This window comes from Homarus americanus, unplaced genomic scaffold, assembly GCF_018991925.1.
Source record: "Homarus americanus isolate GMGI-L3 unplaced genomic scaffold, GMGI_Hamer_2.0 scaffold2558, whole genome shotgun sequence".
NCBI classification, from domain to species: Eukaryota; Metazoa; Arthropoda; class Malacostraca; order Decapoda; family Nephropidae; genus Homarus; species Homarus americanus.
Window position 1 is genome coordinate 1763194 of NW_024745671.1, and position 13884 is coordinate 1777077.

A 13884-nucleotide genomic window follows, 5' to 3' on the forward strand; every position below is an offset into this window, starting at 1 on the left:
TATAGAGAGAGAGAGAGTTGGCCTCTGTGGTGTCTTGGTCGTTTTTATATTTATTTCTTAAATAAGCTTCACGTATCATCAAAAAATGTTACATTTGGTATATTCTGTATATGTCTAGTATATCTTTGACTTTTCAAAATGTATCGCATGTTTCCCCTGATGATGTTTCATGAACCCCCTGGGGTCAATGGACCCCAGGTTCAGAACCACTGATGTAGGGTATGAGATTTCACAACACTGTTGTTCTGTTGACAAGGTTTCCCTCACATAATGTACATGGATAGGAAAAGGGATCTGGGTATTATAGTTCATTATTTTCTGAAAGCAACGAGGCAGAGGCCAGCGAAAAAAAACTACTTTGAATACGTGGATATTAATTCAGAAATGATCGATCAGCTCTGCAAATGGTTTGTACGTCCTCACCTAAACGGCCGAGTATAAACGTGTTGATCACACCTGCAGGAAGACATTACGTCACTTAGAAGAGCACAACTCACGATGTCTAAAACAATTCCATGTAGTCTTAAGGGTTGGTGTGTCTTCCAATAAGACACAATAAGGTAGATTTCAGGTAGACCAAATGACATTATCAACAAGATGGAAACATTAGGTCCGAATATATCTTCAAAGTGTCTAATAATACACAAACAAAAGCCTCGCTAAATAATCGTGCAGAACGGACATGAGGAAGTTCCTCTCTCAGAGGTAGACCTTAGGAACAGTCTACTTAATGGGGTTTGGAGTCAAGAACAGTGATAACCTTTTCCACAAGACTAAACAGTTTCATCAGGATTAATGCTGGGGGGTGTGTCAAGGTCTACCTCCCCCGGCTCGGTCGTTGATACCACAGGTGAACTTGGTACTAAGGTGAAACACAACTCCAGGATATTAAGTATAATTTATTATGAATACCAATACATATCTATTTGAATGTGTACTATTATAAGATGTACATTATCCTGAGAATCACTTTATAAATGTATATATTGATATTATTGATATTGCCTCATTGATATTCCTTATAAATAATCAACATACTTTGATAAATAATAACACTAGTAGAAAAATATAACAGCATATACCCAACAGCCCCACGCACCCTATAAGGCTCTTGACTGTCACGCACAACACCAGTTTGTTATGAGTGTGCTGAGCTCACTGTATCGGTGCCTGGGAAATCAATTATGCTGAATCGCGGTCCTTTGTGTAAGTTGGGTGCTGAAGTGTGTCTAAGTGTTGGGGTTGGAGGAGCGTCTTGAGAGTGTGGTGCTGTAGTGGGGTTGAGGGAAGTAGGCTGTAAGCGTGTTATTGTAATGTGGTTGGGAGAAGGGACCTGTGAGTGTGGCACAGTGGCAGGGTTGGGAGTCGGGTGTTGGGGAGCATTCTGTTCGATTAATCTAGTTTCCTCTACAACTTCATCGAGAGGGAGATTGAATTCAGCAGTATCTAGTTGTTTTGATTGGAACCTCTGAAAATCTACGTTATTGTCGTTGTCATCGTAGTCGTTGTAGTCCTCGTTAGTGTGTGCGTCGTGTTGGGCGTCGTGAAGGCCAGGATGTCCTCTGAAGGTTGACCCTGAAGATTCACTCCCTGTAACAGAAAAAAAATCAGTGAGTTATGTATATATAGAGACATACATACATGTCTTGATGGTTAATTTTATCATTGTCTCTTTTTACACTCCCGTAAATCCTTTTTTTTTAATGTAAATATTAAAAATAATCTGATTATTCAGTCTTCCTCGGATAGCAACTAAAGTTGATAACTAAGGAGAAAGGTTAAGGGTGTTGATTAATGTAATGGCAAGAGCGATGAAGGAGTAATGTTTGCATGACTATTTAATGGAATATTGAGAAATATGAGAATCTGGAGAATATTAAAAGAGCGAGACATGAACAATTCTCTTAAAAACACTACTATCACCATTGAATGTGTGAGTTCCTTGGTTTAAAGGTGAAGTTATAAACCACAGGTAATGGGGACTCACCGCCGCCGCCCTTGGTCGTGATGGGGATCCAGACGTCGAGCGGCTCACCATTCACCCCAAAACGCATATTCCTCATCAACTTTGCGTGGCTTTCTGATACCTGGGGCTCCTCTAGGCTCGAGGGTACTGGCAGAGGCTGAGACACCTCGTGCATAGGTCGGAAGTCCTTCTCGATCTCGTTACCCGAAGGGAAGCGAACTCCCCTTGCCGAAGGAGACCTGGGGGGTTCGACGAAGTTTTCTTGGTAAGGGGAACTTTTGAAGGATGGCTTGTTGGTGCCGCCATGAGGAGGTCCGAGTGAGGTCGTGATGTGTGGAAGTTGGATGAAGTCAATGGCGTCTTGATGGGGTCTAGGATGTAGGTTTCCTCGAGGCAGACGAGGGAGGGAAGGTCGTGGTTGTTGTATTTGCGTAGGCTGGAGTTGAAAATTGTTGGGCTTCCTCTCGTGGGGAAGGAATTGTGGGTGGCGCTGATGAGGTGGACGAGGGGGATGGGAATTTCCAAAAGGATGGGGACGTGTTGGTGTAGATGGTGGTGGTCGATGGGGCAGAGGACGAAGCTGGGGCGGAGGAGGAGGAAGGGAGGGTGGCCTTCCATCGTTAAATATAGGGCCAGAGTGATGAGGAGGATGTGTATTGGGAAGAAGATTGAATTGTTGGAAGTTGTGGGGTGTTGTACCGCTCTGAGATTGATGGTTCCCGCTGAAGGATCCGCCACTCGAAGTGTGCTCGATTATATTCTCGTTTTCTCTCGTTTCTGCATGTCGTAAGTTTTGTCGAGACGCGTCGTCAGTCTCATCTTGTGGTTGTGTTACTCGCTGGTCGTGATTTTGTTGATTACCAAATCTAGGTGGCGGAGGTCTGAGGCGGTCATCAGGATGTCTCAATGGCTGGCGAGGCGGAAGTGGACGATGGTTTATTATTCTCTGACCTTCTGCAGCTCCCGGGGGTCTTCGATTTCCCTGAACTACGGGGAACCTCGAGGGTGGACTGAGTGGGGTGACAGGAGGCCTATTTGGGGATAAAAATATGGGTCTTTGATTACCTTCACCCCTCAGAGGCTGTCTGTTGTCATGGTTACCGGTGGGTCTTCTGATATCCTGGTTGCCCTGAGGTCTTCTGTTATCTTTGTTTACTTGAGTTCCTCTGTTGCCTTGGGCAGTAGGACGCTGTCTGTTATTGTGAAACGCTGCGGGAAGGTTGTTGTTAACGTTGCCTTGGTTGAAGTGTTGTCTATTTCCAGGAGGAAGTGCCGTCACCTTACCGCTGGGTGTAGTGATCTGGACATGGGAGTGTTTGACGTCTGCTTTAGTAAATGTGAGAGGTGTGCCATTTATCACGATATCCGAAGGCGGGACAGATCTCTGATTAATACCTGAAGGAGTGAGAGGCTGAGTTCCTTGCGTTCTGCCTCCGACTGAGAGGGAAGGAGACTGAGGTGATGTGTTAGAAGGGAAGGGAGATACAACTGGTAGTGCAGGTTGGGGTGGTGGTCGTTGATGAGGTACGGTAGTGCTGGACAGAACAGGGCCACTTGACTGTCGTTGTGACGTTGTAGATTGGTGTTGGTCGACTCTCTGTTGTTGTACCGGCAAGTTATTTGGTCTTTCATTGGCTGGTAATAAATCGCGAGGTTTATCTTGAAGTTCATAGGCTATCAATCCTTGGAAGTCATTAAGGTCAATAAAGGGACGTTTTTCAATCACAGTTTCTGATACTCTTCTGGGGTCCCGACCATTTGTATTTGGTATTATTGCTGAACTACCTTTAGTAAATTCCTCAGGTAAGTTACGGGTGTCTCTAATTACATTATCACCTGGACGCTCTCTTGTATGGAGTATATTAGTGGAAGCAGGAGGAGAGGGAAATCTATCGGGTGTAGGAGTTGGAGGAGGTACAATGACTGACGAGGGCTCTGTCGGGGGGTCATAAGGCGGTGGTATGGGAGGGATGACAGGAGTCGTCAGCGAGGGTTTTGACAGCTGACCCTCCTGTGACACAGTTTGGCCTGGAGAAATCGTTGACTCCTTTGGGGTTGTGTGCAGAGGGGCCGGGAGTTTAAGGTCATAAAAGAAAGGGATTTCTTCTTTAAGAGAAAGAGCATATGATTCAGACTCCAGTGAGGGAGAGGGTGTTTTGATTTCCTGTGAGAGAGACAAGGGAGACTTCAGGAAGGGAGGAAACGGAAAATCATCACCGTGTATGCGTTCATTGTCAAAGGCTGGTAAGGGAGGAGGGAGAGGCCGGTGGTTCGTGATCCTCGAATCTTCTTTCCCGTGTCCAGATACTTCCTCGTGATTCTTGTGTAGTGATTCGCCTGCTTGGTGTGAGAGCGAGGAGCTGTGTTGTCGAAGGTTTGGTTCGTCCTGAGGTATCTTGTTTGGATGTGCTTGTTCTTGAGGGGAGTCTTTTTCTGGGCCTCTGGAGTGTGGGACTTGGTTCAGTCGTAGGTCCTGATGCGAAGGTACACCTTGTGGTGGGCCCTTATACAGTAGTGAGTTCTGTGACTGGCCTTGGGGGAACCGCAAGCCTTGTGGAACAACTTGATTTAATCGAACACTTAGTGGTAGGAGTTGAATTATTTGTGATCGTTGAGATGAGCCTTGATTCGAACGTACGCCATGTGGGGAGCCTTGATTCGGTTCAACGCCTTGCAGTGAGCCTTGATTAAGGTTTATGCCTTGTGGTGGGCCTTGATTCGGACGTGCGCCTTGTGGTGAGACTTGATTCAGAGGTGCGCCTTGCAGTGGGCCTTGATTCGGGTGTATACCTTGTGGTTGACCTTGATTCGGGTGTATACCTTGTGGTTGGCCTTGATTCGGACGTGCGCCTTGTAGTGGGCCTTGATTCAGGTGTGTGCTTTGTAGTGGCCCTTGATTCGGACGTCCGCCATGTGGGGAGCCTTGATTCGGATCAACGCCTTGCAGTGAGCCTTGATTCAGGTGTATGTCTTGTGGTGGGCCTTGATTCGGACGTGCGCCTTGTGGTGAGACTTGATTCAGAGGTGCGCCTTGCAGTGGGCCTTGATTCGGGTATATACCTTGTGGTTGGCCTTGATTCGGACGTGCGCCTTGCAATGGACCTTGATTCAACTGTATGCCTTGTGGTGGGCCTTGATTCGGACGTGCACCATGTTGGGGACCTTGATTCGAACGTGCGCCTTGTGGTGGTGATTGATTCGGAAGTGTGTCATGTGGCGGGCCTTGATTCAGTGGAACTCCTCGTGGTTGACTTAGATGAAAATTCAACGAGGATTCAGGGTTTCGAAAATTTTTGGGAAGACGTTCATCAAAAGGTTGAATGTTGTGTGCAGACGGCGGACTTTGCCCTCGAGGACTATGTTGTGTTTGAGGGATTTGATTTAGTTGGTTATGTTGCTGAGGATTCTGGGTGTGTTGTTGTCTTTGATTAGACTGGTGTACACTGTGTCCTTGACTCAACTGGTCCTTTTGTTGATACCGATAATTTGACTGCAACTGTATAATCTGTGATCCATCTTGATGACCCTTGAACTGCGTTTCTCGATGAGGAAGATTATTTCTTTGAATCTCCTTGTGTTTGTTTTGCTCAATGATTCTGAGGTCTTCTACCGTCTCCCCGAAATGGCCGCCACTTGGGGCTCCTCTCGGAGGACTCTCCTCGCGCCTCGTCTTGCCGAAGTTCTCATCAGTGATGCCATGTTCACTGAGGAACCTGTCGAATGAATTAAAGAACTGGCCGACCTTCTCCCCTGGGACGTTTCCTTTACCGAGCTCCCTTGCCTTCGTTGGGTCACCACCAGATTCCTGGGGGCTACCTGCATGGTACACATTATCACCTTCGTCAGGTAGGTTCTCTCGACCTTGTAAGACTGGAGTTGGATTCTGTCCTGCGAAGCGGGGAGGTCCTCGATCTAGCAGATACTCCCTGTTGAGGGGAGTCTTGTCCTCTTCCGCATCTGACTCACTGTTCCGTGCTCCCTGAGGACCATCGCCACCGTCAGCGCCTTTTCTGGGAATGTTTGTCGAAGGATGAGGCGTAACGAAAGGGAGGAGACGATGCTGGTGGGCAGAGGGCGCCACTGCTATGTCCTGAGCAGCTGTAAAACAAAATATATTTGTGACGGCAGCATAAAGGATGTCATGTGTTGTGCTTAATGGTTTAGATCATGATACTTATAGCGGTTAAGGTAATGCAATCATTCCCAAAGGATTCAAATATCTTACACAAGAGACAAAAGCCATACTCGAGAGTGTTCAAGCATCGTAGTCATGGGGGTAAGATACTGTATTCATGGGGTAATATACAAGTCTCAACAGATTAAACATCGTACTCAGAGAGTTAAACCGTTATACTAAAAGGGTTATGATGACGTCCTCAAGAATTCAAAACACCATAGTCAAGTGGTTTCGTCATCGTCTTTCCGACTGCAAGGGGTGTATGATACTAGAGCTTAATTTATCGTACTCAAAGGGTTGTTATCGTACATTTAATATATAAAGACGTCACAGAGAAGGGTTTAAGTGATCGTGCTGTAGAGGTTAAGTCATCGTACTGTTACAATCAACGTACCATCAATCGGCTGGGTCGTCTCTGGCAGTCTTGTGAATGTAATATAGGAGAACGATGACCCTGTGAAGAAAGTTTATAATCACAATCAGAAAATAGCAATCAGTGCTCAGTCGAATAAAGTCGTCAACAAACTTGATTACATTCAACTAAAGGTCAACAGTAACGGTGAATTACAGGATTTTCTTAATAATATACGTTATTTATAGCCTTTATGGTAGGTAATATTTTTGTATTTTCATTCACTAACATTCGACACAGTTAAGATATTAGTACAGTACCAGGTATAAGATCTGAGGATGGGGTCCAGGGAGGACTCTCTGTGCTGGGGTGCGTCTCCTCTTGTGCTGTGTCACCTCCTCCTCCTCCTCCTTCACCAGACGTCGGCCGAGCTGCTGATGTACAATAACTTATGAGCCTGAGTTCTTAGCTTAAGTCTTTAAAAAATATTGTTGAATTTTTTGTGTTAAAACTGAATTTGACTCGAAAAGTTTGTTGTGTTAAAACCTATATGTAGTCGTAAAGTTTGTTGTGTTAAAATTCTAATGTGGTCGTAAAGTTTGTGGTGTTAAAAGCTGAATGTAGTCAGAGGTGTATGTTTTAGTGAAAGTTTATGCCACTGAAGGAGTGTGTTGCTGTTTCTTAAGTTTGATTCATGGTTCGTAAATTTAATTAACAAAAGAAATTTGTTGAAATGTCATATTTTCTGATACTGGTCCTTGAAGCTGAATAATAACAGCAATAACAACAATAATAATAATAATAATAATAATAATAATAATAATAAATGCATTAAGGTAAACATATAAAAATAAACAAAGGCTTACACCACAGATAACTCAAGAATATCTCGTGTAATAAGAGAAAGGAGAAACATAAAGCTCAGGAAGTTAGTTAGTAAATCCACCACGTCACAACTTTCTCTCCTGCACACACACACACACACACACACGTACAGCGGGTCACGTTGCCTGTGTTATATATATAAGGAAAACTTTCACAGTAAACGAGACGGTATGATGATAGGTGTGGGCTGAAATGAAAGTGAAGACCATACGACCTTTGTGACGCTGTGTTATAAAAAGATTTTCCTCATTCACACGATATTTTACGTAGTTGATGTTAGGAGTTTGTGTTATTGCTGTATGTGTGTAACTGTGTTGGTGAGAATGGTAAAAGTAAGTTAGTTGAAGGAAATTTTGATGAATGGGTGAACTGTTGAAATAATAATAATAATAATAATAATAATAATAATAATAATAATAATAATAATAATAATAATGAGAAGAAGAATCACATATATTTTACTCACTTCTCCCATCTTTCGGTGATGACATCTCTATTATATCTTGTGTAGATTCGAAAATATGTTGGTGAATACGTTCGTCTTTGAGCCGATTTTCATAAGCATTTCTAGTGAACTTCCTGTCTTGTAAATAATGGTGAAGCTGTGAGTGATCATCTTGTCTCGGTCCGTCTTGCTGCACGACAAAGTTTTCTCTTCCGTGTTGTTTATTTTTGTTTTCTTTTATACTTCGTTTTAGCTCGTTGGCCAGAGGCAGTGGGACGTCGTGTGCCGTATTTACCAATGGACTTTCACTGGTTGGTGCAGATGGGAGAGTAAATGGTTGATAAACTTTGTATTCTCTATTAGTCAACTCATCTGTCAGCAGTGCTGTTGTATTTAAAGGCAAATTTTCAATTCTGTGGGTGGCTAATGGTCCCACTGTAGTTACAAACTTGCTTGTGTCAAATTCCAATTTATATGGACCGTTGGACTTTTCTCCTGTAACGCGATTTGTTCCCTCCTCACCGCCGGGGTCACGCACGGCTGGTCGCGGGGTCAAGAGAGGTGCTAGTTGGACTGAGACAAAAGGTTTCCCTCGCTGTATTGTAGTTTTCGTGTCCTTTGTGTAAGCTTCAATTTGTTTGGGAGAAGTAAAAGTTGACAATTTGTGTTGCTCGTCTTCACCGATAGTTACCTGTGCATTGTTCGTATTGTCGGATTTAAAATTCAGTTGTTTAATTGCACTTTCACTCCTAAATGGAACCTTGTATTCCACCACAGCTCGCGCCGTCGACTTGTCTGTTTCCGTGTCATGTATCTGTTGTCCCTCGCCTTCCTGCCTTCTCCCGTTCTCACTGTTTGACTTACGGGTCCCTGCGGCATGCTCATTATCTATGGGTTTTCTTTCTTGTCTCTGAACTTCTGGCCTTCGGTGGTCTTTCACGGGGAGGTCATCTGTAGCCTCTAGTGGGTGAGAAATTCTCCCTTGCTCGCGCCTCGTGTGTGTGTTCTTATCGCTGTGATGCTTCAGTGAGCCAAATACATTCCTCTGTATATTATCCGTAACTGTTGCTGTATCCTTCACTGGGTGTTGGTCTGTGGTCAGCGCATCACTGTTCACTCTGCTCCTCACTGTTGGTGTTCTCGGCGGCAGAGAAGTTATTGTAGTATAGCGTAGTGAGTCAGCGAATCTTTTAGTCTGTGAGTCGGAACTATGGTGGTGATCCAAAGAAGAATTTGACCCTATTTTCCTGGTCACAGTCCCATTCCTGCGGTACAGAGACGGCGGTAGGTCACGCCTGTTACCCCTTGCTGCCTGAACCGTAGGTCGGGTCTTTCTCTGTCTCCTTTCAAACCGTGTGAAGATATCTGTTGGTCTACTTCCTGACTCACTGAGTTGAGGGACCGGTAACACTGAACCCTTAACTTCGAGACCAAATTTTCTGCTATCAGTATTGACGTCCTTAGTGGAGGAGTTCCCAGTAGGTGAAATACTCCCCAATATATTATTAGTATAGTTGTCACCACCAGAGGAACTTGGGACTTCCGTGTTTTCGTTCCGATTACCTTCACCTCTTTCTAATAATCTGTTGAATGAGTCTGCATCTCCCACCTTGACTCGAGCTGTGTCATGACGGATGCGGTCGCCAAATTTTAAGTTAGCATGTACACTGAGTACCTGTAGCAGCAGGTAGACCGCGGCAAACACCTGTGGAAGAGAATTCAATAAAAACATTGTCCATGTACACATTCTACAGATGAATTATGTGAAAACAAAAGTTGATAGATATTTTATGGTAAATTTCATTACAATGGTCACTTACATCTTATTATAGTCAATTAATTCGCAAGTTTTATTTATTCTTAACTTAGCTTTTTTTAATAATTGTAAATCCATAACTAGCGTAAGTTTCTAGGGAATACTGTTATAATAGATCAAAACTAAATCTTGTAGTTTTTATTTCAGATTAATTTTAGATCATCCTTTCAATATAGCTGCATCTCTTAATGTTTAAATGTTGGCTTATAATGTAACTCTGTACTGAACCTCGAGTACAGTGCTTAAGACCATAGTTGTTAAAGCGCAGTAATACATCATAGCATAAAACATCAACAATGGTCAGTGGAGTAACATTATATTTCCTCTATTTTTACATAACACCGAGAAGTGAAGGTATTAAGGAATCAGTTGATACTTGTGTTTGTAAAGAGAGAAGGAAAGTGTAGCGTACAATAAAGATCTGATGATGATATTATACGTAAGAACACACTGATAACAACCTAGTCTTAGCGCTTCTTCCTGTCCAGTATATTACTTGTGGGAGTAATAACATAACTATAAAACTAACTATTTTGACCAACTAAATACATTAATAATAAAATCGTACATGAACACGAACTGGAGTGTCCTTGTATGTACGTGTGTGTGTGTGTGTGTGTGTGGAAGGAGTGAGGCCAGTGGGACGTCTCGATGAGAAAGTGCAACTCAATTTCTCGTGTTCCTCCACCTCCTTCCTGGATGTGTGGCGTGACCGACAAGCATTTCCCGGGTGTCATGGCTACCTACCTCTCTCTCTCTCATACACTGTTTACTGTCAATCTACTTATGCATCTGTGTATGTAAAGAGCATACAACAATGTATGCCAAAATAGAAAGAGAGAGAAAGGGAAGGTAACTCCTCGAGGCTGGCAACATTGCTACCTTGATCATCCGTCAGATAAGTCAAGCCACCACAAGAATGAGAAAATTTAGAAAGTTTGGTTATGAAGAAAGGCCTTCTTTATATATTAAATAGTTTTTATACTTAGAACGTCAAGACATTAAAGCATTCAACCGCGAGATATGAAATTAAGAGAAAATAAATAAACCACGCGGACACTTGGTTCAGTTTCAAATAGAATTCGTTTTAGTAACCGACCAAACGCGGGAAAAAAAGTGCAATCGGGAGTTTTCTAAAATAAATACATCTTTCACTAATTGTTACTTGCAAAATGGCGATACTTTTTTATTTATTTATTGGAAAAACAAGTTGGTTTATATATAGGGACGATCATATAGAGAACCGTAGCATAAATTATATATATAAAGAGCATCATAACCAAACCGAACCTAATATACGTATAGGTTGATTCTTATATAGACGTTTGTCATATATGAACTAATTCCCGTTAAGTTATTGCCCCACAAAAATAGCAAAATATTGTCCTCCTATTGATGAAAACGTCACTTGGTTATCACATTGCTGGATTTAGCTTATCCTATGGTGGATCAGCTGATGATTAGACACCCCAGCCTGGTTCACCTGATAATTAAACACCCTAACATTACCTAGAGGATTAGTTTACCATTACGATATTTAATCTTCAGGTGGAATAAACAGGTGGTGTCTAATCATCAGTTAATCCCTATGTAAACAACAGATTATATCACCTGTATACATAATCCAGTCATTAGCTTGAGTAACAGTGTTCTAAAATTGTTATTACACCTCCTTTGGCTGTACACCTTAACTATTACTTCATCCTGGCCATCTGTGGTGTGTGTGTGTGTGTGTGTGTGTGTGTGTGTGTGTGTGTGTGTGTGTGTGTGTGTTTACCTGGCTCTTCCCCACAAAACTCCTCCATTACACAAAAAATGGATCACGTGAAGATTAGACAACCCAGTTTATTTCATCTACAAAACACTTATATTAAGGGAGAGTTAGGTTAGGTTGTACTAGGTTAAATTAAGTTTTGCTATGTTAGGTCATGTTAGGTTACGTTAGGTCATGTTAGCGTTAGGGTAGTTAATCTGGAGGTAAAATAAACTAGGGTGCCTAATGTTCACGTTATCCACAGAAGCGTTTAGATATCATTTTTAATTTGTTTTTGTGGTATGAAGTACAGTATAACTCTAGTGCACCATAATGTGTATGGCAACTTACTGGTGTATGACAACTTGACAACTTACTGGTATATGACAACTTAAGACAATGGTGTATGACAACTTGACAACTTACTGGTGTATGACAACTTAAGACACTGGTGTATGACAACTTGACAACTTACTGGTATATGACAACTTAAGACAATGGTGTATGACAACTTGACAACTTACTGGTGTATGACAACTTGACAACTTACTGGTATATGACAACTTAAGACACTGGTGTATGACAACTTGACAACTTACTGGTGTATGACAACTTAAGACACTGGTGTATGACAACTTGACAACTACTGGTATATGACAACTTAAGACAATGGTGTATGACAACTTGACAACTTACTGGTGTATGATAACTTGACAACTTACTGGTATATGACAACTTAAGACACTGGTGTATGATAACTTGACAACTTACTGGTATATGACAACTTAAGACAATGGTGTATGACAACTTGACAACTTACTGGTGTATGACAACTTGACAACTTACTGGTATATGACAACTTAAGACACTGGTGTATGACAACTTGACAACTTACTGGTATATGACAACTTAAGACACTGGTGTATGACAACTTGACAACTTACTGGTATATGACAACTTAAGACACTGGTGTATGACAACTTGACAACTTACTGGTATATGACAACTTAAGACACTGGTGTATGACAACTTGACAACTCACTGGTATATGACAACTTAAGACAATGGTGTATGACAACTTGACAACTTACTGGTGTATGATAACTTGACAACTTACTGGTATATGACAACTTAAGACACTGGTGTATGATAACTTGACAACTTACTGGTATATGACAACTTAAGACAATGGTGTATGACAACTTGACAACTTACTGGTATATGACAACTTAAGACACTGGTGTATGACAGCTTGACAACTTACTGGTATATGACAATTTATGACACTGGTGTATGACAGCTTAACAACTTACTGGTATATGACAACTTAAGACACTGGTGTATGACAACTTACTGGTGTATGACAAGTTTATGACAACTTACTAACGTTTGGCAACTTATTGGCATACGACAACTTAAGGCACTGGTTTAGGAGAAGATAAGATTCTAACTCTCAAAAAATGTACAGAGGCGAAGAGCTTCATTATTTACACGACTAACACCTTATTTTTCTACACGTTAGCCATAAAGCTCTTTGGAACTTCAAGGCGCAATAACACAAGTGACACATGGCTTACCTTCTCCCCAGCCATGTTCAGAACGCTTCTATCACCTTGACATGATACACAGTGTGACCTTGATTGGACCAGCCGCGGCTTTTATACCGAGACCCGTCCATTCTGTATGCGCGGGGGAGGGCCGTTGGGTGCTTTCTTTTTGTTGAGTCGATTCAGAAGACTTGCTCTAAGGTGCTGATGATGTTGTGGTGTGAGGTGGCTCTGTAAATAGAAGATGTGTGTTAAATCATTATTTCTGGATATCTGTGTATTTCACTTAATTGTTTTAAGCTCTAGGTTTATAGTAAAACATTAGCGTCGTTTTAATTCATTATAATAACGGATGTTTATCGATTTTATGAACAATATTTAGTGAGGTGACGAATGTATGATTCTATACACATATACCACTTTGTATATTTACAAGATCCTGGTTAACACACACACACACACACACACACACACACACACACACATACTGGTTATCAGAAACATACACACAACCACACGTGTGCATACCTTAGTATACTTTCACATACTTCACTTGCTCTGACACACACGAATGCATATACGTAGAAAACACACAGACACACACACACACACACACACACACACACACACAAAACAGGAAGAATTAAAGTCCTCAAGTTTTGATAGTTGTTGACATTTCAGGAATCCGGTTAGAATTACTCGTTATTCCACATATATAATAACCTAACCTGAACACCCTTCCTACCAGTGTAATTTAGAACGCTTCCAAGAAGGTGCAGGTTCCGAAATCTCTCACGCCATTAACGCCGCGTACTCTATCGAATCTTGAGATCAACCTAAGACAATGGGCGTTAAACGACTACGAAGAAAAGGCGACGAAAATAAGTCTTCTTTTTTTTTACATCACGGTGTACTAATCAATCAGGAGCTTTCACTGAGGCAC

General features: G+C 42.1%; 1 protein-coding gene across 3 annotated transcripts; it reads right to left on the reverse strand.

Annotated features, from left to right (window-relative positions):
- Positions 1–886: 886 nt before the first annotated feature.
- On the reverse strand, positions 887–13114 carry LOC121878750 (trithorax group protein osa-like). 3 transcript variants are annotated; one of them, XM_042385112.1, is made up of 7 exons: positions 12972–13114; positions 7847–9530; positions 6816–6929; positions 6538–6597; positions 5009–6064; positions 1988–4738; positions 887–1590 (listed from the first exon to the last, which is right to left on the reverse strand). In XM_042385112.1, the coding sequence occupies exons 1-7, from the start codon at positions 12984–12986 to the stop codon at positions 1139–1141; spliced, it is 6132 nt and encodes a 2043-aa protein (XP_042241046.1). In that variant the 5' UTR covers positions 12987–13114; the 3' UTR covers positions 887–1138. The 3 variants fall into 3 exon arrangements, with proteins under 3 accessions (XP_042241046.1, XP_042241045.1, XP_042241044.1); XM_042385111.1 differs by having other exon boundaries at positions 1988–6064; positions 6816–6926; XM_042385110.1 differs by having other exon boundaries at positions 1988–6064.
- Between the last annotated feature and the right edge of the window lie 770 nt (positions 13115–13884).